This window comes from Rhipicephalus sanguineus, chromosome 5 (genome assembly GCF_013339695.2).
Source record: "Rhipicephalus sanguineus isolate Rsan-2018 chromosome 5, BIME_Rsan_1.4, whole genome shotgun sequence".
NCBI classification, from domain to species: domain Eukaryota; kingdom Metazoa; phylum Arthropoda; class Arachnida; order Ixodida; family Ixodidae; genus Rhipicephalus; species Rhipicephalus sanguineus.
In genome coordinates, this window is record NC_051180.1 from 129,335,000 (window position 1) to 129,359,640 (window position 24,641).

General features: G+C 44.5%; 3 protein-coding genes across 3 annotated transcripts in view; 1 reads left to right on the forward strand and 2 right to left on the reverse strand.

Annotated features, from left to right (window-relative positions):
- The window catches only part of LOC119394968 (histone-lysine N-methyltransferase 2C), a 31,141-nt gene extending 29,531 nt beyond the window's left edge, over positions 1-1,610 (reverse strand). The window contains exon 1 of the mRNA XM_037662263.1: positions 1,574-1,610. Within this exon, the coding sequence (XP_037518191.1) occupies positions 1,574-1,610 (37 nt within the window). The remainder of the gene's footprint in view (positions 1-1,573) is intronic.
- Positions 1,611-2,339: 729 nt separating this feature from the next.
- Positions 2,340-3,524, forward strand: LOC119394241 (V-type proton ATPase subunit F). Its single transcript, XM_037661526.2, has 5 exons — positions 2,340-2,527; positions 2,809-2,890; positions 2,972-3,054; positions 3,126-3,248; positions 3,390-3,524. Exons 1-5 carry the CDS (start codon positions 2,486-2,488, stop codon positions 3,417-3,419), a joined length of 360 nt encoding a protein of 119 aa, XP_037517454.1. The 5' UTR covers positions 2,340-2,485; the 3' UTR covers positions 3,420-3,524.
- A 1,878-nt stretch (positions 3,525-5,402) lies between these two features.
- LOC119394969 (E3 ubiquitin-protein ligase RNF113A-like) overlaps positions 5,403-24,641 on the reverse strand; it is a 25,231-nt gene continuing 5,992 nt past the window's right edge. Inside the window, exons 3-9 of the mRNA XM_049416036.1 lie at positions 21,035-21,142; positions 20,788-20,897; positions 17,689-17,795; positions 16,444-16,627; positions 9,912-10,018; positions 6,681-6,834; positions 5,403-5,536 (exon numbers count right to left, since the gene is read on the reverse strand). Coding sequence (XP_049271993.1) covers positions 6,713-6,834; positions 9,912-10,018; positions 16,444-16,627; positions 17,689-17,795; positions 20,788-20,897; positions 21,035-21,142 — 738 coding nt within the window. The 3' untranslated portion in view covers positions 5,403-5,536; positions 6,681-6,712. The remainder of the gene's footprint in view (positions 5,537-6,680; positions 6,835-9,911; positions 10,019-16,443; positions 16,628-17,688; positions 17,796-20,787; positions 20,898-21,034; positions 21,143-24,641) is intronic.

Below are 24,641 nucleotides of genomic sequence, written 5' to 3' on the forward strand. Positions count from 1 at the left end.
AGTCGTAAAAATAGCCTGCCGGTCTACATAAACACTCACAGATGGCTAACAAAAGGTGAAGCTATTAAGAATACAAGAGAAGAAAGGAAAGCTGTAGGCCCGTGCACACTTTGAAAACATGAGGCAGCAACAACAACAAAAAATTTCAGACGACTAAAACGGAAATGGAGATGTAAATTTTTCGGATTATCAACAAACTTGCGCACTTCAAGAACACAAGCATCTGCGTGACAGCTTATCTTTGTTCGGGAGTACGGCTTTCAATAACAGAAGTGCGCGCAACTCGACAACCTTTGTTTGAAGTGCCTCCATACATATTATCAAAACAATGTGGTGCGAAACTTTTCACAAGAAAAATAGATGTGTTAAAAGTTCCTTTTTTTCTTTTATTACCTTCTTGTGACACTGCTCGCCATTACGGCGCACATTCAGTGCATTTCAAATTTTTCCCCAACTATTTTCGGTACAAGACATGGCTGTTGTAGCTTTTTTTTCAAACGCACTATACATCGGGAAGCACACACATTAAAACACTCGGAAGACGGCGGCTCAAGGACTTCGCTTACGTGCTAATCAATTCGCGCATGCGCCGTTTTCTTTTGACAGTAACAAAAGCTGGATCAGCTGTTTTATTTCGCTCGATCGCCACTCGCAGTCAAGGGACTAGACGATCACCTACTCGCAGGAGTGTTCTTACACGCAAGTCGCGCTCTTGGATACGTACGTAACCATCCCATTTCGCAAGAGCTTCGATACCGAGAAAACTAGGCTGTTCCACGACGACTATCTGCCCATCAAAGGACGCCGGTGCCGAATTTCTGCCCTAGAACGGGGCTTTTAAACGAGTGCCCGTGCACCCACCTGCTCCACACGGAAAATTAAAAGGTCCTACGAAGAAGAGACGGTTATGGTAATTAGCCTGGTGCTCGTTAATTACCCCCTGCCTCGAACACTGTGAAAATGCGCGAGAGAAAGCGCATCGCAAGGCGACACACTAACTGTCAAATCGAAAATTTTAGCCACCTTAAAGATAAAACTCGCGAAATGGAAGCGCTACCAGAGAATGGAAGAAAACACCGGGCGTAGTGGTCAATACGATCGTGCATGGCGGTGCCCCTAAAAGCGTGCTTCACCCGTAGTCACCGAATTACATGCGCCAGGGGCTTTATGCAGTAGGATGGCGAGCAGGAGGTGAATTAGCTGAACGGAAACACTGACATGCGCTACGTTAATACAGTCTACTAGAGTGAACACCCTGGAAATGCGGCACAATGACGCGAAGTGCCCGACTGGCCGCAAACAATTGAGCATGCAAGGCGTCAAATGGTTGCTAGCTGTGGCGTTACATAGAAAGGAGCGAAAGCCTCGCGTCAAAGGCCCAGCAGCTTAGCTGGCGTGTACTTTATTGATGCAACTAGTACGGTAACCTGTCCGACGCCATGCGTGGTGCTAGACGGACGGGACCTCAGGTTTCGGCCATGATGCCGACCCAGAGGCCCGGCCGTGGAAGAAGACTTGACGGAAGCCGCCGCAACATAACAGCAAAGACACCGATCGCGCTTAAATCACTCACCGGGCAGTGTTGCGGCTAGCGCAAAGACGTCCAACATTTGGTCCGTAGAAGTGCACAACACACTGCGACCTTGATTTTTCACGACGAAACAAAAATATACCTCCTATCACAAACACTACAAAACACTATCCACAGGATAAGTACGCCATGTTAGCGCTAGCAGCGCCAACTTTCCGACGGGGCGGCCGATTTCGAAACAGCGTTGCCAGTAGCACGAAGCGAGCCGTGACCACCGTGACGAAAGAATTCACGTAGATCTCGTTAAAACGCGGACACGTTGTCGTGCAGCTCCCAGTCCTCGTCACTCGAGCCTCGTTTAATCGGGCATACTAGCTTTCTTACGAGTTCAGACCGTTTTTTAGGTAACTATAAGCTACATCTTCGCACACCTCTAGCCGCATCTTGTGCTAGAAAACTTCATTGTAACCAGACTGAATACGTGATCGGCTGTACTGGCTGTACCGTCGTACCGTCATGTATTCTGAACAAAATAATAAACTTACTTGAAATATTTTACAATGGTCGCACGCACTATCGATAGTTCATACAACTAGTTTTTAGTTGGAACTGTGATGCGACAATTTATAAAGTCATACAGTGACCAAAGACTTAAGCAAACGCCAAATCCGAAACCTACAGAATGTAACAATGAAAAAAAAAGAACATTTCTAGTTTCTGATTGGTTGAAAGGTTTAGCAAGCCTCTTCTATTTGTCGTTCTAATGTGCTGAAGATTGCTTTCAGCCAACGAGCGTCGACTACGTCACAGCTGGCTTTGGCAAGTTGAGACGACAAAATTGAACACACCCCACGGAGCTCGTCTGGTCCGAACTCCGTTGCTCAGCTGCTTGACGTCTCGTGACTCTACGAGGTTCCAAGTGCCGTTACGGTAGTTTTCGGCTTACATCGAGTCATGGCCGCAAGAGGAAAGCTCATTGCTATTATAGGGGACGAGGTGAGTACGCAAACATCGTCAGCATGCTTCTCAAAGAGGCGTAAAAGCTTTGCTGAAAGTCGTTTCGCTTTTGCATCTACCGTGCCTTGTATCACCTCCCGACATCGCACCAACGCTTTCGTGTCTAGTTTAGGTTATATTATACGTAAGCACTCGAATGAGCGTCCACGAAGTATCTGTGACTTCGCTACCTTGTGGAATTATAAGTTGAATCCCTCACAAATGTGCCAGCACCCGGCTCTTGAATTCAATCACCTAACTAACGATTCTTGATGTTGTAGGACACCTGTGTTGGATTTCTTCTCGGAGGAATTGGGGAGATCAACAAGCAAAGACAGCCCAACTTCAAAGTAGTCGATAAGAGTGAGTTTTGCCGGCATTCGCTTCGACCGTTGCTTCACTGCAGAGAACGTCGCATTGATTGTACCTTTCACTTGCTTTCAGATACAAGTGTATCCGAAATAGAAGACTGCTTCAAAGGTTTCGTAAAACGCGGAGACATTGATATTATACTGATAAATCAGAACGTAAGTTTGCACATATACCTGGTACACATTCGCGTTGCAATAAATGCGTGTTGTCTGACCTTTCCTTGCAGATTGCCGACATGATCAGGCATGCGATTGACAACCACACTCAGTCGATACCAGCAGTTCTGGAAATACCATCCAAGGATCAGCCCTACGACCCAAACAAGGACTCCATCCTTAGGCGAGCGAAGGTTGGTATTTGCTGCTGAACCTGTGTCGCCATCGTGTCTCATTGAAGTAGAGTGTCAAATCAACATATTGGCCTATCGAATTCTTGCACTAATTAGGAACGTAATCGACTGAAAACATTGCTTTTTTTTTTCCTTTTTCAGGGGATGTTTACAACTGAAGATTACAAGTAGCATGTCTTGTTCTTCCCTGTGCTTTCGTGTAATCAAGATTCCTTTCCATTCCAAAGAAAGTGAACCCTCTGGGAATCTGTTGTAAATGTATGTATTAAAGTATAACATAGTGACCACCTTGTCTTTGCACATGTCAGCATCGAAGCCAGCAGGTTACACAGAACATTACATGTGCCAGGTCAGGCCATTCCACTGCTGAGCACAATTGCATTGTGAACAGGGGCAGTGCCAGGAGGAGGCATCATGGAGGTGCAGCCCCCCCCCCCCCCCCCCCCCAAGAGCAGCTATAGTCAAAACAATGCACAAGTTCCCCATCTCCCTGCCCCCCAAAGGAACGCCCTAGTCATGACCCAGTAAACCAAATCCTAGTACCACGAAATTTTGAAATGTCTTTTTACCTGACTTCGTAGTTTATTGGCAGCGATGATGTCTTCAACTCAAGCACAAGTCAAGTTGGTTAAAGCTTCTTCCCAGGCAATGCTTGTAGTAGTTGGACCGTGCCTACACTACTTTTTTCAGTATTTTTTTTTCTCAGCAACACGTATGCAAGACAAAAGAATATCTGGGGTTTAACGTCCCAAAACCACGATATGATGAGAGACGCTGTAGTGGAGGGCTCCGGAAATTTCAACCATCTGGGGTTCTTCAACGTTCACCTAAATCTAAGCACACGGGCCTCAAGTATTTTCGCCTCCATCGAGAATGCAGCCGCCGCAGCCAGGATTCGATCCTACAGGTCAGCAGTCGAGCGCCATAACCACTAGACCACCGTGGCGGGGCCAAGACAAAAGAAGCCCACACAGCAAATATAGAGCAAGCTTTGCCTGTACGTCTTCCTTCCAGTCTGGCCTTGTGTACAAAGTTTGACATACTGACCTGTCGTCTACACTATTTCGCAATAAATATGGTATTATAGGTTGAACCGACACTAAAAAAACAATGCCAAGTTTATGCTTTTTCGTTCAGCGTAGCAACAGTGAAAACTTTTTAAGGCTACTTTTGTGGTCAGTGAAACAAGAAGCTTACAGGTATTTTTGTAATTCTATAGGCTATGAACAAATCCTTGAGAGTTTATGCTGTGGCAGTGTGATAACCGGCTCAACAGCATCGGTGACTAATGTGGCGACACTATACTAGCCACACAAGTCATTAACATAAAGCTCCAAGAGTGCCCAGCTTAACTGGCTGCATACCGACCTGCAGCTACCCAAACCACGAGCTACCGAAACCATGTGGTGCTCCTAGGTCCTTGGGTCACCTCTGCAAAGTGCTTTCTGCAATGGCCTGCATTGCAATAAAGGACACATCATAATGCGCAGCAAAAAATTTGCTGGTGCCATGGCTGCAACATTCAGCTGAAGCTGTGTATATGCACTGCACAGGGATGTAGAAAGTAAAGTGCCAGCACCTACCAACCACAAGTGATCTGCCGTAAAGATGAGAAATTGCACACTGGCTAAAAGGGTGAGAGAATATGTACCCTTTAAGAGGTCAATGCATTGTACCTTGATAGTCAGAGGTTTAAAATAATGGGCTTATGTGGCTTGCTGAAATGGGCCAAGAATTTTCACTGTCCCGTTCGAAACAGCCCTTGTATGGTTGGTCGTCATCAAAAATGTGACTTAAGCTATACCTAGCTGGTGTGACTGCATCTATAGTACAGCGATCACCTGCGTTATTCCACTTGCACAGCAGGGGCGTAGCCAGCAATTTTTTTTGAGGGGGTTCAACCATACTTCATGTATGTTTGTGCGTGCATTTGTATGTGTGCGTGTATATATACACAAGCAAAATTGAAAAATTTTGGGAGGGGGGGGGTCTTTGAACCCCCCCAACCCCTCCCTCTTGGCTACGCCCCTCCTGCACAGCTCCTGCAACGGGTGTTTTCCGCAACCCTCCTCTCGCACTATCCAAACAAGCTTGGGCTGAAGTTCATTCAGGAAAAGAAAAGCACAAAATTTTTCAGTAGAGTGATGAGTTTATATACACAGGCAACATGGACAATAATATAGTAATGAGAAGTGAAAAATACATCAACGCGCTGCAGCCTTGTCCACATCTGGGCTACGCATAGTGTCCAGCCAGCAAGCTCCAGTGTCTGGACAATGTTTTTCAACCTGTAAGAAAGAATGGCAAGGTTGAAAGTTGTGCAGTACATTCACGTGGATTACAAGAAGGATAATGTGGGGACAGAGCTGGGACAAAAATAAGAAAACTCAATACTGGGGGCACTTTTTTTACATGTTATGATTTACCGAGAATATGTGAACCTAATCTGATCGGAAGTGTAACCTGATGCCAGAGTTTTCGAAAACACTCGACCCTCTTGCCATCCGTTGATATAATGCTTTATCCACATGGTTGTCACATCCCCAGTAATCCAGCTTCTACTGATGGCACTTGCTGCACCGATTCAGTGTAGCTGCGCAGTGGTGCAAGAGATAGCGCGAATGGTCCAACGGTGATGCAACCTGACAGAATAGTTGCTCAGGAACGGAGGGAACTGTCCCGCGGATGCTTTCCTGTTCTTTCGAAAGCGCACCCATTTGCGAGACTTAACCCCTGAACGAGAAAGGCACTGGTTTTTGGCGATCAAAGGTAAACATTACTCGCTTGATACCCTGGGGTGCTATCGCGGAACGATTCTATTTTTTATTCCAATGCTTTTCGTGCTTTTCGCGCTTGGCCATTGGTCAGAACGACGGTCCGTCCGCGTTATCAACGCGATCAGCCAGCCGCAAGTGGTGGATGATAAGAATAGCATAGAATATGGCATTGGAATCGGGAATAGCATCGTTCCGCGATTGCACCCCTGGGGTGGTGAGCCAAACGTCCTCGATTGAACAATGGGTTTCGCCAGCAGGCTACATTGTGTAATTCAGGTCTAGGCTTAGTCAAATTCATAAACGAGACATGACTCTGCTTGTGCAGAGGGAGCAATAAGTGCCCTTGTGATTGCCTGCACTACTGTGTACTGTATCACGCACAGCAAGGAGGAACATTCCATAATAGAATGTTCGTCACTGCCACATGCCATTGGTTGAGGCTCATGTAAATGTCATGAATGGGAGACCTAGGTGCAAACCTCAACCAATCGCATGTGGTGAGGACAAACGTTCTATTACGGAATGCACACAAGATTGCACCCATGGGCCCCTTTAGCATACCAATGAGGTCTCACTGTCTACTCTTGAATAAAAAGAAGTGACGACCAATTGTTAGCACCTCTAGCATCGTGAAAATCACATAAGATTGGCTAACCTCTTCCACTAGTGCACCTTAGCGCCGATTGTTCAATCGTCACTATCGTCGTCATTGTCATCTGCAGGTGGTGGTTCATCCTTCTGTTGTTCCTCTTCGTCCTCGCTTTCCTGTACACCTTCCTCCTTGGCTTTCTTCAACCGCTGTATTATTTCTGAAAAGCACACAGGAGAGAAACTGAGAACTCACAGGAGTGTTAAGCAACGTTACAACTTACAATGACTAACAAGTCACCTGCCAGAGAGGCTATGGAAATACAATGCTCAGTGCAAGTTCTTCTGGGACGCGTAAAAGATCCTACGGTGGCAGTATTGAGATGCTAAAGGGGTACCGACACGAAAATTCTCAGTTTTCGTTTTCTGTGTCAAATGAAAGGCCAAGCCCACAAGAGCCTAGAATATGTATTGGTAAGCGTAAGTGCACCCTGAAAAATTAATTACGACATGTTTTAGAAGGCTAGCTTTGGTCCCTACTGTAACCGGACATCACGACACGGCATGAGCTTCTCGTCACGTGCTCAGACAAGATATTGTCATGTTTTCACCACCGTTCCGCTCCGTGGCTCTATTAGTGACACACAAGCGGCCATTTGGTATGTTTTGGTACCTGACGTCATCGCAACTAGCCATAATGGTGCGTGAAGTCACCAGAACTGATACTGTATCCTGACGTCATGCTAGTGTTGATATCAGTACGGGTGCCATGCAAAAATTGACTTTAATGTCAAAATAAAACATCTCATCAGCATTTCCCGATCTTCACACTTACTCAGAGCCATCTCTGTATACAGGAGATTTTTCTGGCGGAGTATGCTTGGCTTCAACGTTTGTTCTCAGTACCACTTTAATGCTTACATCCTATTTTCAAAAATTAAAAACAAATAAAATTATGCTGCCTGACGTCCCAAAGCATGGGCTCAGAAAGGTGCCATAGCTGAGTTCTCAGCATTAATTTTCATTACCTGCAATTCTTAAATATGCACCTAAGTATGCAAACATATTTCCATTCCACTGCCACCACAATGCAGATGCTACAGCTAGGAATTGACCCCGCAGCTATTGGCTGGAATATTTACTGTAACAGCAGAAAAGTAAACAATTTTATTTCTAGTCACAATGTGTGTTTGCTTATGGATTACTTTTTATTTCAATTCAGGTTTTGCAACAAGATATAGGTTGGCCTCTTGTTTTCGTGTGGGTAGGATACTTTGGCAAAATGTTTTGCTTTTCTTTTGCCTCTAAACAGCCAGTAATCATTTAAAAAGCACCGAGGTTGTGAGAGGTCAAACAAAACAATGAAAAAAAGAATGAAAACGTTGTGGAATTGAATACATTTTACTAAATTTTGTTAAGACAGAACCTAGAGGAACTGGGAAAATACATTCCATTTAACAGGAGTTTCGTATACTGAGAACGACGCATCGGCATGTGTGAGCACCCCGACACAAAACCAACCAAATCAGAGGTAAGCCTGTCATTTAAGCAGCCATTCCACTTGAACAATTTCCATTTACTGAGATTCTACTGTATCTAATTCATCTACAAGGTAGGCAGTTTCTGCCTTGGAGAAGACAAGACCGCTTGTTCAAACGTCGGCTCCAGCGACACTCCATGTTCAAAGTTTTTTCATCTCTCCTAGCAAGTTGTTCTACGCACAGTGGCACAACGGAACTATTGTGGCAGCCTTTTTAACCATAGAGTTAGTACAGACTCTGGAGGAAAAGCTGGGCCGAAGGAGCACCGACCACAAGAACACCGCCATTACCCCACCGTTGTCGGTGTTGCCTTTGCAATTATTTAAAAGCTAAGGTTAGCGCTATTCAATGTTAGTAATACTGGCAATATAAATCAAGCACGGGCATTCTGACGAGTTACAAATGTGTGGGAAGTGTTCGTTGTTACTTCAGAAGATTTTTAGGAAAGATTCAAGGCCATTTAGGCAATTTACTGTGCGCAGAACTCGCGGTGCAGGATGATGTGTTTGCAGGCACTTTTGCTAGATGGTGCCACTATATATCCACTCAAGTTGGAGATCACAGCCGATTGCGCATCTTCCGACTGAGTCTCAGTGCGTCGTCGCTTGCGCTTTCTGTTTACACATACGACTATATTCCACGTGAGCTCGCTTTCATTAATTACGATGAAAACTGAATACCACCGTCAAGTCTAGCATGCGTCTCAGGAGCTGGTAACACTCGCATGGTAGTGTAATGGCGGCGCCCTTGCAATCGGAGATTCTAATGCATGGGCCCTATGGGGAGCTTTTCCTCTAGAATCCGTACTAACTCTACATTTTTAAACTACAGCTCCTGCCCTATAGGAAAAAAAAAAGTGGACACATAACACTAGATAGTTTTGCGTTGTTTCGTAAACTTGTTACTGTTTATGGTGTACAGGAAAAAAGGCGATGTTGATGGCGGCAGCATTGCTAGTAGCACCACTTTTTGACACTTTTTAGCCCCAATGCATTACAAATGTACTTCTGTTGCATCGCTGTTCATGCTGAAAGTTTTAAAAAAAAGGATAAGCCCGCTAAACAATAATGCGTGTTGCTACCAATGCCTATGAATTCTCTACTGGCTTAAAAATTCAATGTTCACACAGGTCAAGTTGCATCAAGTCTGGATAAGAAGCTAGTGATCAAGCTGTATTAATGTATAGGTGAATTTATTTCAGACGTAGTTTCAGCTTCCGTACAGAGCCTGGCCTGCAAGAAACGAATAACTAGGGGCCTGTTGGATTCTGTGTAGAGTTACTTTGTTCTGAGCATAAGACCTACTGAGTATTGAGCCTGTACAAGGTTGTGGCATCTAGAAGCAGAATAAACGCAGCTGCCTCTACTACTTTGAAGACAGCCTGTTACTTTTACAAAAATAAAAAAAGAAGACGCATGATAGACCTAATCAGCATGTGTTTCACAAATGGTAGTATGAATTACTCTGATAAGCAGCAACAAATTATTCAAAAACCAAACATCAGCATGGGCTAACATGGTATAACAGAGAAGCATGCGCACGTTGAGTAAGCTTAACCACGAGAGCCTCTCAATACACTTATACAATATAATGAACAACTGCATAGAAGGATATAGTACTTGAACAAAGAACAGAATTAACCAGTGACCACATCGCACATAAATGAAAATACTGATGATCAATTGGACTATGGCAATGAAATGCAGGCGTAAATATAGTAATCATGTTTAAAGCAGCAAATCACACAAGTTGGTTACCTTTTGCAGGATTGAAAACACCATTGGTCTGTATGTTGCAGACGTAACACCTCGTTGTTTTCTTGTAGTGTTTCAAGGCACACTTTTCGCAAAAGTAGTGCTTACACCTGCAAAAGAAAGGAAAGAATGTTTTCTCTCGGAATGCCTGCAATGATTGGCATCACATTAGGTACCAGGTACAGAGAACGAGCAGTTCACAAGCCTGAGGTGACCTGCAAGCCAGTGGCATAGCCAGGGGGGTGGGGGGCACACTGGGCCCGTGCCCCCCCGAAATTTTTATTTTGCCATGGCATACAGAGCTCAAACAGAGCACATCTGCCTGCCGGACCCCCATTTCAGATCAAGGAGGTGTCCCCCGAAAAGAATCTCTGGCTACGTGCCTGCTGCAAGCTGGTGGTTTAGTGGTGTTATTTCAGACACATGAAGACAGAGTGAAACAATGAGCTGGTTCTGTTGCATGCTCTAAAATGAGTCATAACTAAGTAGTGACCTTAAAAATGTTGTTAATGTTGCAACTCAGTGTTTCTTTACTGCATTTTTAAAATGTACAACAATTCTTGAGCATGTGCACATATTTTCATAACTATAGGAACATTTTTAGTCACAATGTCATTTTATGTTACATGTGTAAGCTGCATGCAAGTTGAAGGCTTTTGTTTTTTCTCGGTATTTCTCAAAACACGTTTCTTTGGTCAGTTTTTTTAGTTTGTCAGAGTGGTATCTCATAACTTAAAACATCAAGAGATGCTCTTATTCCTTTTTTTACATAAGGCCCAATATGTATATGAAATAGTTGTGCTGAAAACATAATTTTGATTTTCCGCACATAACTTAAAAGTATGATTTTTGTTTTGTTTTTATTTTTGGTAACCATGGCTACAGACATGGAACTTTGATCAGCTGTAGAATGACTAATTATGGTTTGATTAGAAAACTGCTTGAAGCACAGCACTTGTTACATATTCTAGATCCACCTATTTAATAATGTTTCTTTTCTGCTGTGCAGTTCTTTCATTACAGGAAAAGAAGATTGCATATTTGAAATAGGCATGAAAAACTAAACAAGTGTACATATCCTGATCATGTTTAGCCATAAAATGCAGAAAATACCTCAACAGCCCATGTCTCCCCTAAAGAGACTGAAGTCAGAGGTTTGGTGGAATTTTGTGTGGTTGGAATTAAACAAAGTAGTAGCCGTTGACTGTTTATTTGTGTTGAAAAAAGTACACTGCAAGGTGAAAAAGGGCCGGCTAAACGTGTTTCACAACACCTGACCCATGTACCACATCCCACCAGAAGTTTAAGCACATAAAGACATAGTCAACCACATAGTAACACTGAGACAAATACACTGACGGAACTGTGGCATGCGTACAAATATAGCAGGTGGCTGTGGGGGTGCTATCACCCCCTGTAAAATCGTTTGCGCATCATGGTGCACACGTGTCTCGTGGATTAGTTGCAGTTAGCTTTAACAGCCGCCGACGAAGAGGTGGCGCTGTGCTCCTGTAAGGTAGGGTTAGAGCGGTGGCGCCAGCAGTGCCACCTGGCGAGAGAAAGGTTAGGCCGGCGCACAGGAAACAACAGCGAGTCTCTCAGGCGGCTTGGCGTGGTCAGCGACAGTCGTTCCCGGGAAGGCCATTAGGGACGCGGCTCGTTTCCCGCGGGCCCTGCGTGGTGAGTCTAACGTCGGCAACGCCGCATTCGCGATACCTTGTGGGTGATTCCACGTAAGATCGAACAAACGATGGCTGGTCGACCTCTCAAATTTATTTCAAAATTTTATATATTATTGCCTGATGAGTGGAAAGAAGAGATCCGCAATTTGTTTTGCCGCCAAAAATTTTTTCGAAGTACAGGAAATCAATAATGACGAAGAGGTGGAGTGGAGCGCTCATCCGCTCTGCTGTTTTGGCCAACTTTCGTTATGAATTGCACAAAATATATTAAAGTTAGGTAGCTGAAATTTCTTTAACTAAATATATGCATGTTTTTGCTTCTGCTCAGGTATCTTTGGTTTTTATGTGTAGTGTAGATGTTTTTATAAAAAACCTCAAAATTGGCCCAGGGAACGTTATTTTCTTTACTTTGAACGTCCTTATCTCAAAAAAGCCTTGTACCAGAACGACAAAAATTCCGCATTACGTTCTTCGCATGCTTATCTACCAAACTGCCGAATCTTATAATTATATAGCGTTTCAGTAAAGAGATATGATCGGGCTAAGTTCAAGAAAACACCGAACGATGCAAACTTCTGACGACAATAAAAAAAAACTATTGTTTACATTTCGTGAACTTTGTCCACTTATTCTCCTCCACATCAGCTTTCACAATCATTAAAAACATGTTGCATAATGTCGTTGCACTAATAGTTACGGCCCCTCCAATAAGACCCTAAGGCAAGGAGTGGCAATTCCGACTTCTTGCCCAGCAAGTGTATAAAATGCAGGCAGGATTGAATTTCTTTTTCTTAAAAGGCCAGCAGGTACCGAAAAAGGTGTCGCCGGCACTGAAGACGTTAATTTTGAAATTATTTGGTCACTGCAGCGGCCACGAGCGCGGGGCTACCGATCAGGCGCGCGCGCACCCGAGGTGCTCGCTGTAAGAGACGGCGCAGTGAGAGCTCGTTTTCGCGTCCTCAGACCGATTGAGTTCGAAACAGCAACACCTCTGGGGTGACTTGAACGCACGTACAGCGGTAGTCGCAGTGATCTGGTTAATGACGTCGATTTCTTTTTCAGGGGGCATACGAATGTCATCGTTAAACTGTGCGTTCCGTGAAGATCTTTCATTGCAGTGGTAGCAAAAGCACACGTAGCACAAGTAGTCCGTCTCACTTGCAGTCAGTGATCTTTCGGGCGTTAAACGTTCCTTCAAAGCATTTATGTCTAGGTCGATAACTGCGAAATTTTGGCTTCTTTGCAATAATTAAAGGAGTAGTGACACGATTTTGAGACATCGCAAAAGGGACATTTTTTGCTTCGTTGGTATGCAGTGTCAACGCTGTCCACACACTGGAGTTGGAGAACGCGTATAAAATATTTTAATTTGACTTTGAAGTTTTCGACGCTGAGCATCTGCAAGCCAGCCCCACTGCAAGGACAAGTCAAGACAGTTCCCCCGATTTTGCGAGTTCTGCATCTTGCATGCAGCCTAAATCGTAGAAATCACTGTCAGGGTCACTGGACGACATTCACTCATCGTTGTTTATGTGTACCACGAGCAGATGACGGATTTGCCGCTAGTACGTCGCGAGTTTCTGTAACTCCGTGACGTCACACTGCTATGAAACGACACTGAGAAGCCACCCCCTCGATATCGAAACCGAAAGTGTCTTTTTAAGGTGGCACTAATTAAAATATATACGATGCATTCCCAGGCACCACAATAGTCGTTTTAGGTTTCTCAACACCGGTATTTTTATTTAGAGGGACAATCCGAAATTTTTTAAAATTCGTGTCAGTACTCCTTTAAGCTTCTTGTGCTTCGAAAGGTAGTCTCCACAATACACTCATTCCGAGCTATACTTTCTCACCATGAGACGCACAGGAGGAGTAGAGCAAGAGCAAAGCACAAGAACTATCCGCGCCGAATGAAGTGTGAACAGCGCACCGAATGTGCAGCCAATTCAGGCCGTCTGCTGCCGACATCTAAGATAGGCAAGCGCATCCGGTTACCGATAGCTTTGCTTTTCTTTCCTTTGACATTCCATATTTTTTTCTTTGCCACTGGAGCACCACGTTCATGCTTTTCACTGATCGCAACTGGCGCAGTGCAGTTTCTCAGGCAGCAGCGTGCGTGAAGCAAGTGCTCATAGCTCCCTTATAGAGTTTTCATCTGCTTCCATCTCCGCCGTGTTATCAGCGCCTAGCTGCGATGCGAACAGAGGGTGGATAAAATAGCGAAGCTCCAGTGCACGTGCGTTCAAGTCACCCGAGAGATGTTGCTGTTTCGAACTCAATCGGTCTGAGGACGCGAAAACGAGCTCTCGCTGCGCCGCCTCTTAAGCCTGTTTCACATGCCAGCGATTTTGCTCCAAGAGCGGAGCGGCTGCCGTCGCGGGAGCCCAAAAACAGGTTTTAAGAGCGAGCAGTGAACGCTCGTAACGCCGGCGATCGAGATCGCCGGAGTTGGAAAAATTCGCTCGCGGCAGAGCGGCTGCCCAAGGTCACCCAATGGGAGAGCAGTGACGTGGGGAGCACGTGATTGCAGGGGCGGAGTCGAGGAGCGGGCGCGTGCTCCAGGAGGAACTCTGTTTCCTAGCAGACGACATTCGCTGTAACGAGCTGGCAGTGTAGAAACGCCGTTCCTTTCCTTTTGTTGTTCTTGACTGCGCTTCGATCAAAGCAGACAAATCGTTTGCACGTGTCATTTCGTTCTTTTGTATCTTTATCAAATCGTGGCACCAGCACAGGTCCGTACAGGGGGACCCTACGGCACTGCGCACTTGTTGGTAGCAGGACATGTTTCAGTTTTTTTTTTTTTTTTCTACTCTGGCCCAGCACGTTCGAATAGTTTACTGTTTTCTATTTTTTTTTTCAATGGTCACGTACCCTGATGACGACAAATGCGAGCCCCTCAGACGACGACATTGTGGGTTTGCAATGGTTGCCGGCCCAGACGGCGCACCAATGCCTTGCGGCATTCAAGAGCAAAAGCCACCGAAAGCACTGTGAAAGCTTAAAACCACAAAAACCAATTCTTTCTTTTGCTTTTCCATGGCCAAGTGTATGGGCGTGCAAGAAGACTTGCGTGGTAAAAAAAGAAAGCTGGAACAGAAATAAACGTGACTACTGAAGTTTAATTGTACTCTGATACACTGCACATTTTCGTCATTCAAGGTTTAGGCGCGTGAAAATCGAGCACCGAAGTAGAAGGCTGGTGAAACTCGCAACCCAAGTGCACCAAAACAAGCGAACTCGGAGAGAGGAAACCCGCGGGTAACGGGCGCTTTCCACAACCATCACTGCGCATCGCAGAGGTGCGCACCGCGCAATAGCGGTGCATGTGAAACGAAGCCGCGTCCGAGCGTCCTCTCGCCGCTCAATCGCCGCGGGCCCCGCCGCTCAGTCGCTCGCATGTGAAACAGGCTTTACAACGAGCATCTCGGGTGCGCGCACGCCTGCTTGGTAGCCCCGCGCTCGTGGCCAGTGCAGTGACCAAATAATTTCAAAATTAACGTCTTCAGTGCTGTCGACACTTTTTTTGGTACTGCTGGCCTTTTAATAAAAAGAAATTCAATCCTGCCTGCATTTTATACACTTGCTGGGCAAGAAGTCGGAATTGCCACTCCTTGCCTTAGGGTCTTATTGGAGGGGCCGTAACTATTAGTGCAACGACATTATGCAACATGTTTTTAATGATTGTGAAAGCTGATGTGGAGGAGAACAAGTGGACAAAGTTTACGAAATGTAAACAATGGTTTTTTTTTTATTGTCGTCAGAAGTTTGCATTGTTCGGTGTTTTCTTGAACTTAGCCCGATCATATCTCTTTACTGAAACGCTATATAATTATAAGATTCGGCAGTTTGGTAGATAAGCATGCGAAGAACGTAATGCGGAATTTTTGTCGTTCTGGTACAAGGCTTTTTTGAGATAAGGACGTTCAAAGTAAAGAAAATAACGTTCCCTGGGCCAATTTTGAGGTTTTTTATAAAAACATCTACACTGCACATAAAAACCAAAGATACCTGAGCAGAAGCAAAAACATGCATATATTTAGTTAAAGAAATTTCAGCTACCTAACTTTAATATATTTTGTGCAATTCATAACGAAAGTTGGCCAAAACAGCAGAGCGGATGAGCGCTCCACTCCACCTCTTCGTCATTATTGATTTCCTGTGCTTCGAAAAAATTTTTGGCGGCAAAACAAATTGCGGATCTCTTCTTTCCACTCATCAGGCAATAATATATAAAATTTTGAAATAAATTTGAGAGGTCGACCAGCCATCGTTTGTTCGATCTTACGTGGAATCACCCTTGTACTATGTATATGCGTTGTGTTGCTTGTGTTTGTTATATTGTTTGTGTGTTGTATTAGCATTATGTATCTGGTTATTTAGCATGTTACTAGTAGATGTGTATTAGATTCGGCTGGTGAGCTGGCCGTTGTAAAAGCATTAATAAAATGTACACATCTTCATGCTGCCCGACGGCGTGACTGTGTCCATGTGTTCCATGAGCGCGGCTCATCTCTCGACCCCACACGGCCTATGAGGAGGCCCGTGCATGCTTTAGAGGCTGTCTGGGTCACCTTTATATGTACATGTGTCTGCATTTATACGTGTGCATGTATATATACACACACAAGCTGAATATATTCAAGGAGGGGGGGGTGTTGAACCCCCCCACCCCGACCTTTGGCTCTGGCACTGAAGACGCATACCTTAGTTAAAACTGAGGTTGTGCAAATCATTTTGCAATCTGTCTTCTGAATCATGACAACTGCATACCCACTAGACAGGAAAAATGTAATATGGAGGGACTAAACATGACAACTAGAAAGCAGGCCTACTGTAAAAGGGCCACTCACTTTGTGACAACAGGGTCTACAAATGACTTCCTGCAGAGAAGGCACTTGAAAGGCAGGTCTTCCTCATCGGAACTGATTTCATAACGACTGGTGTCTTCTTCACGATATTGATTTCTCTCCATCTCAAGTTCCAACTGCCAGCCGTGCTTGTAGTCGGATCGGTCGTGCATAAACTTACAGCTGTCTGGTGGACAAAGCAACGCAAGCAAAAATAGCGGTCATTTCCACTTGAGGCAATGCTGTAAATTGTTGTTTCAACAGCACTAGCATATGTAATATATAAACACTGCTAGGAATGCAAACTGCTCGTCTTAATGGCATTTTGACTGAACGCTTACTTTTTAAGCAGATTTCCACACTTCGTGAAAAGGTGCTACATGTGTAAAAAAAAAAATTGCATTTACTCTTATAACAACTGAAAGTTCAGTATGTTGTTAGTGATTTATAGGGTGACAAAAAGAAGGCATGCAAACCGAAACAGAAGTCAGATAAAAAGAACTAAAATGCCTAGTAACAACTCAAAGATTTCACAATGTACTTCTCTAGTACTTTCCGGTTTTTATTAGTGTAATCAAAATCAACAGAATCATAACTCATATACTACCTATTTAAAGTGTTGCATAGCATGTGACTTGTAAGCACTGCATAGTGGACAACAATCAAAACAAAATCCATTGTGGAACGTCAGAAAGGTTATTGCGTTAGCTTGCCTATAAATTCATATAAATGCATTAAGAGATACAGTGATACATTCGAGGTAACTGCGGCCAAGTTTTTAATAAAAGCTAATGTGCTGCGACAGAAAAAAGAAAAAAACTTCATTTGCATTCTTTGGTATTCGTCTTATAAAAGCAGGCATTCTTTAAATAATTTTTGTATCGTAAGCTAACTAGCAAAGTAGGAGAAGCTTATAAAATTCAAAGTAATTCCAAACAAAAACAGTTAGGAGGCAATGAGCACAGTAGAACACTAGTACACTTATATAATCAAAGTTCCACAATCTCACATGACTGGCCAAAAAGCGTTTTTATAAAGAATTCTGTTATATGCATGCTTCATTATAGCTCCTCAACAAAAAAATAATAAGGTCCTGGTGTGTCAGTTCACACTACACGACACAAGTGGTAGCGCGCTTACACAGCCCTGACAGTCTAGATGCGCCATTATGAAAAAAGCCGTATTCTCAGCAAATAACCATTAACCCCGGCTGGCATTATGCCACAAGACTGTAATATGTAATGTTACCTCCAAATCCACAGAACCCAGTTTCCTTGTAGTCCTTGCATATGTCGGGCTGGTAGTCCCACCGGACTGTAGAGCGAATGTGCTCAGGAGCTCTTATAGGGCCTTTCCTGAAATACAGATTGAAAATACACTCAAACCTCATTATAACAGTCACATCTGCCACGAAAATAACTTCGTTATACCCGAAAATTCGTTATAAACGATTATTTGTAACACTGTATCTATGGCATGACTATTCTTCATTTATTTCGTTATAACCGATAATTCGTTATATCCATGTTCGTTGTATCGAGGTTTCAGTGTAATGAGCACAAGAATAAATGAAAGCATGGGAGTTGATCAAGGACTCGTTTCTCTGTCAGACACAACAAAACCAAGAGATATTGAAATCAAGGAAAGTATAGCAAACATTATTTGTAATCATTAGCTGTAGTAGTGAAATAATTGTAAGTGTAGAAGAACTGAAGCGGAACCACTTTAATTCCTACAGATTTATGTCATGATTACTAGGTCTGTTTCGCGTAGCGCCACTCCTCTTTTTTGAAATCCTGCTGTGTGATAGTTGGGACACCCTGTATAAATCAGTGTCGTGCTCATGTACTATCCTTTTCAACTAAAGCTTCACATGTTAACACAAAAATTCTCTCTGCAAAGCCCATGCTAAGCTTTTAGTTTTCTATTAGAGTTGAGTCACCAGAAACATTGGCCTAACAAAAGAGAAGACGATGAATCCAGCCAATGCCAATGGCTAGAACTGGTATGAAGCACTGCAGCAAGTTTCCGTTGCTTCGACTCCAGTTAATTCAATTCCAACTGGAGGTTTCAGCTGGGAGCTTTACCTTCCTAAAGCCTCAAACTTTTCGTTATTTCAATTCAAAAATTGGCATTAGACAAATAATTTGAAGTTGACAACTCAGAAACAAGCCCTAACAGTGAGCTCAATAGAGATCTTTTAAGTGGCAGCATCAGTTTTGGTGGAGCTTAGCGGAAAGTGAATGTCCAGCCATAGGCGTGTGCAGGGTACACCATCAGGGGGGGCGAAGGTTCATCGCAGCACCCCCCCCCCCTTGTAAGTCAATGTACGAGGCAGATTTTGCCCCCCCCCCCCCTCTTACGTGACTAGGGGGGTCAATGTATGGGGCAGATTTTGCGCCCCCTCTCACAGGTTATTAGAGGGGCGGCCGCCCCCCCTGCCCCCCCTGTGTGCACACCTATGTGTCCAGCCAAAAATAAACTTCCAGCTTGACCTAAGAGGATTTCCCACATTAAAATGGTAGCTCACAATGAAGAACTACAGCATTTGTCCGACTCTACATGAACATACATAGCCTGTCTATGGTGACTCGCACCAAACATCTTCATTAGTTTGAGAATTAAATGCATAGTACTAAATTACGTTTCACAACAGCAGGAGTGACATCTTGTGCCCTTTTTTACATCAATGATATTACAGGAAGTTTGTCTAAAAGAGATCATTGCTTGCTGCTCTTCCCTTATACGAGGGCGGTCCGATAAGTACTTAGCCTTCAAAAGAAAAACGAAAATTTTGGAATGGTGTCGATTTAATTCTCAACATAGTCCCCTTTTAACTCTATACACTTGACCCAGCGATCCTCCAACTTCTTGATCCCGTCAAAAAAATACGTTTTCTCCTGAGCTGCAAAGCAGGCTTCTGTGGCGGCGATAACTTCTTCATTCGACTCAAATTTTTGTCCGGCGAGTGACTTTTTCAAGTTGGGAAACAAGAAGAGATCACTCTGGGCCTAATCTGGGGAATACGATGGATGGGGCACCACTTCGTAGCCCAGTTCGACCAACTTGGCCGCGGCGACGGCGCAGGTGTGAGCGGTCGCGTTGTCATGGTGGAAGAGCACCTTTTTTTTTCACCAAATGTGGCCGTTTTTTTCGAATTCGGCGTCGAATCGGCCCAGTAATTCGGCGTGGTAGGGTCCTGTCACCGTTTTGCCCTTCTCAAGGTAGTCGACGAAGATCACACCTTGAGAATCCCAGAAAATGGCGGCCATCACCTTTCCGGCCGATGCGACAGCCTTCACCTTCTTCGGAGCAGGTTCTCTGGGTGCAGTCCACTGTTTCGACTGTTCTTTGGTCTCTGGTGTGTACCAGTAGAGCCATGTTTTGTCGACGGTCACAAAACGACGCAGGAACTCCTTCGGATTACGCTTAAACAGCTTCAACCACTGCTCTGAAGTGGTCTCACGGACGCGCTTGTTGTCCGGAGTGAGCAAACGCGGCAGCCATCGTGCCGACCGCTTTCTCATGCCCAAAATTTCATGCAGGATATAATCTACGCGGTCTTTTCAGATGCCTACTGTCTCAGCTATCTCGCGCACCTTCAATCGGCGGTCTGCCAATACGAGGTCGTGGATTTTTGCCACGTTATCGGCCGTGGTAGCCGTTACGGGGCCCCTGGGCGAGGCTCATCAAAAACTGACGTGCGAACACATTAAAACTCGTTGAACAATTTTGACGGTTGCCATCGAATGAGAAGACTCACCGTAGACGGCATCCAGTCGCTCTTTGATTTCGCTGCTCGATTTCCCTTCGAAAAACAAGAATCAAATCACTGACCGATATTGCTCTTTTTTAATTTTTAACGGACACACGATAATCACCTGCTTCCTCAAGCGGCAAAACTAAACCGCGAGCCCAATTCGACTGGACCTTTGCATGTGTCCCTCTAAGAGAGCGTACTCAACCTCGGTATGTGTCTCATGCGATAGCGTCGCGCTCTCGCGGTGAGGCTAAGTACTTATCGGACCGCCCTCGTATTAACGAAAAGTTGTGTACTGAATGTAAAAGTTACCCTATTTTCTCGCATATAACCTACGCCTGCATATAAACCGCACCCCTAACTTTAAATCTACAAAAAGAAAAAAATATATGCACACAACCCACACCCTCCCCACTTTACATGCACACTTTTCCGGGTTTTTTTTATGCAGGTTATATGCGAGAAAATACGGTATTTTAGTCACAATATTAAGGTAGTAAAGTTCGCAATGGGTCTGACAAATGGTACGAATTAAATACGTTATCTTGGGGTGCAAGAGGTAGCGTGGCAAAGTCAGATTTACTCACCTCACCATTCCACTCGATGCATTTCCTTGTGCCGTGTCCTTTTTCGTTATGTACTGCGCGTAATTGTTCATTCCCCTGTAAACCTTGTCATCTTCCTTCCCTTTCAGTTCCTGAAGAGAATGCAAGAACATGGCATCTTCATAGATGTTTGATACTGTGCACCACTAATGAACGCAGTACTTGTGAGGAGTGACCGCTCCAGCAAGGTTTTGGTAGCATCTTTTGTTGCACTTTCCGAGTGACTCACCTTGTTAATCTGCTGTGCTCGTTCAAATATGCTTTGGGCGTCCTTGCTCTTTTCTGTGTCAATTTCAAGGACAGCAGTGGCTCCCATGTCCTTAGGGCCTTCCATTTCCTGAAAATGCAAAAGAAGAAAACCATCAGGAATGAGCACGAGAACTTTCAGACATATTTCGTTCAGTGCGTGCGGTGTGATTAGAGGCCAACTGCTCCAAAATTTTCTTTTGGCTAAATTAAATTCCTTATGATTGTGCAGTACTGCATTTACTAGATTTTAACAAAAGTTTTTTTTCCCCCACATTTTCATCATTATAGAGTGACCCTTGTGTTACAATCGGACACTAGTAAAAAAAAAAATGCCGCAATGCGCCCGATTTGAGCAAAAATCTTCAGTTTCAGTGGTTCTACAACACTTGCTGGCAACGTGAGCATGCAGAATTCCGTATCCTTCACAAGTCAAAACATTTTTCTTTGTTTGGGCATTCCTCCAGTGTGTGACAGGTCATGTGAGTGGTTTCGTAAGTGTGCAGTGGACAGTTCCACCAGAAATTTGCATTACCTTGCTTGCGGAACAATGGCTACACGTTGTGCCAAGTACAATACCCATTTCAAATGGAAAACCATTCTGATGGTAGCAGAGCCCGAAAAATGTGAAGTTACAGGAGGGCTTGACATCAAGGAATCGACAAGTCATGGGTGGCAACACTAGCGGACGAGACTATTCGAGTGCAAGCCTGCTTGCAAAGGCTTCTATGGCCCTTGCCACAGCCTTCACAATGAAGTAGGACAAAAAATAAGGGAGTGTTTTATTGTTTAAGAAGTGTTCCATACCAAGTGAACTCAACGGTAGGAAAGACAATGCTACTATCTGGGAAGTGGTCAGTGACAAGGAGAATTTCGCTCTCCACTCAAGCTCTGAGGAAGACGAGTTAAGTGATCTCGCTGCTGAAAAAGCACACTATTTGGCTGTGAGATTTGATCAATAAACGTAATGTTTTTCTGCAGTGAAGGTTCACGTTACATTGTTCTTTTTTTTATCATGAACAGAATGAAAAGCCATTGCTCGCATTGCAATCAGGTAAATATGGTATATACAGTAAAAGCTCGTTAATTCGGATTTCACGGGACCGGAAAAAATGTCCGAATTAACCGAATGCCGAATTAACGAATAAACAGGAAAAACAACATTAAAATCAAGTTGCAGAGGCATACCTTATTTGCTGAAGTATTTGTAATGGTCGTCTGCGTTTTCGCGCAGATTCCGGCTGACATTACAATTTTTCTTAACTCTTCCAAACGGCCAACAGCACGCAAACTGTTGCAAGTGCTCAGGCAAACGTCCTCTAATATCAAAAGCGCCTCCGAGACTTCCCGTGAGGTGCGACGATGAGGTCACGACATCATTAATAATTTCTTGATCATGCAGAAGACCAGTCGTGGCGACACAATCATCAATCGCGATGTAGTCCTGAAGGGTCATATTTGTGGGAAGGACAGCATCGAAGGTCGGACAGTCATCGTCGATGGACTCGGCTGATAACTCGTCGATGCCATTGTGAGCTACTACCGCATGCTCGGGCCTCACATGTAAACACGGTCACAACGGGGAAAAATAAGAGAACTCCGCAAGAAGAAACGGTGTCGACACAACACAAGGGAAAATGGCGTCGGAGTCGGAGGCGCATTGGAGCGAAGAAAGACGACACCGACGTTTCGGTGACGCTGCGATCGCCCCCACTAGTTGATGACGATGGCGATGTCACTCAGGTTTCGGTTTCGCTCCAGTGGTGCCAGCGATGCTTTACCACACTTTTGTGTAGCGGCAGCCGTCAGCATTTGTCCGAATTAAGCGGTGCGGAGCCCAATTCTGACGAATTAACGAAGGTTTGGTCCCATAGATTAACATGCACTTTGGCCGGGACCAATAGACCTGTCCGAATTATCTGAATTTCCGAATTAACGGGTGTCGAATTAACGAGCTTTTACCGTACCACAGAAAAGACATTAGCACAGCCACAAGACCAGTAGTATGCTCGTATTCATGTTAGCAGCCTTCAAACCGCACCTAAGCAGATGACACATGCACCCAATGGTTGTCTCCATGACACAGGTTCAAGCAAGCACGCTGTCTTTAAAGGGCACTGACACAAAAATTTTGACCTCAGGTTTTTTGGTGCAATGTGTTGCTTGGGGATTGTTAGTCATAACACGACACATCGTTTGCTGCCGTGTGCGACAGATAATGAATTATAGGCTCCTCATTACCGACCAGTCTCAGTTTTGGTTTGACAGAGCTCCAAAAACGACAAGCCGCCGGGTGCAACTATCATCACCTAGCATCAGCACCACCACATCAGCACACAGAACTGTGATGCACTTCCGCATGGTACACATCAAGAAGTCCACTCAAACAGGAAATGGGACAGCAGTGTCGCCAAACACAGAACTTCCAACGCGTACGCCGCGGCCACGAACTCGTGAGCAGCCACCGTGTAGTAGTCTGCTGCAGCAAAAGCGGCAAAAAGAAAAAAATCACAGCATATCCACGGAGTGAATGATGATGAGTGGGCGAAGCTGCGGAGGTTCATCGGTAAACCGTGAATCTTCCGTGAATTCTGCCCAGTACATCATCACCGACGTGAGATCGGGCGCGTTTATACTAAAGGTTCGATGAGAGTTATGACGACTTGCAGCTCACTTTAATTTTACATGTACGCTGTGAATTTTCATTGTTTAGAAAACCATTGCTTTAGAAAACACCTGGCGTCTTTCGTTGGTTTATTTCATCAATCTCACCAGGCACTACCTTGGAGGTAAACAATGGCTGCTAATGGGAATGAGACACAGAAGTCGGCTTTTAGCTAACACTTACACTTCTACTTCTACTAACGTTTCCTACTGGAACATGCCAATGGCTGCTAATGGGGAATGAGAGACAGAAGAATTCGGCTTTTAGTTAACGCGCACGCTGCGAATTTTTTATCGTTCAACAACACACAGGAAAAATCTCCCACCGGCACCACCTTGGAGGTCAAGATCTGGTACTAGCGTTACGACTGGTTACGCACTACTACGAGGGACGAACAGGTGCCGCCTTAAGGAGCTTCGCCCCTAAAATGGCGGCTATGACGTCGTCATAACTTGTACTGACTGCAGTGTGGTGACGTGAGGGAAGCAGGGGGGTCACAGTGAGTCACTTTTGAGGAAGCGATGCTCGGCGCACGCAAACTTCAAAATTCATGTAAAATACCTTCCAAGATATGTTCGCTGTTGATATTTTGCAGATGATATATGCATGTTCGCAGATATCGATCCTGTAGGCTATCTCGGCTGCGAAATTTTGTGTCAGCACCCCTTTAAGATGCCTGAGCGCCATCTTATCTCAGGCTAAGGAGCTAGATGTTTCAGGTCACGCCCTTGACATGCTTCCAGCGAGTGGTAATGGTGAAATTTCATAAGCTTCGGCATCAAAAGCGGCTATTTTTTTCTAGCTTTTCGTGACGCTTTCACTTGCATTTCGAACGTAAAATTTTGCACACAGGCTCATCAGCAATATCTCCAATAATGATACAATAATAATTTCCAAGGCTTTACTTGCCAAAACGATGTATGAA

Coding starts and splice junctions, on each gene's coding strand:
- LOC119394241 (XM_037661526.2), top strand. CDS start 2,486: ATGGCCGCAAGAGGAAAGCTCATTGCTATTATAGGGGACGAG. Junction 2,891..2,971: donor CTTCAAAGTAGTCGATAAGA/GTGAGTTTTGCC, acceptor ACTTGCTTTCAG/ATACAAGTGTATCCGAAATA. Junction 3,055..3,125: donor TTATACTGATAAATCAGAAC/GTAAGTTTGCAC, acceptor CTTTCCTTGCAG/ATTGCCGACATGATCAGGCA.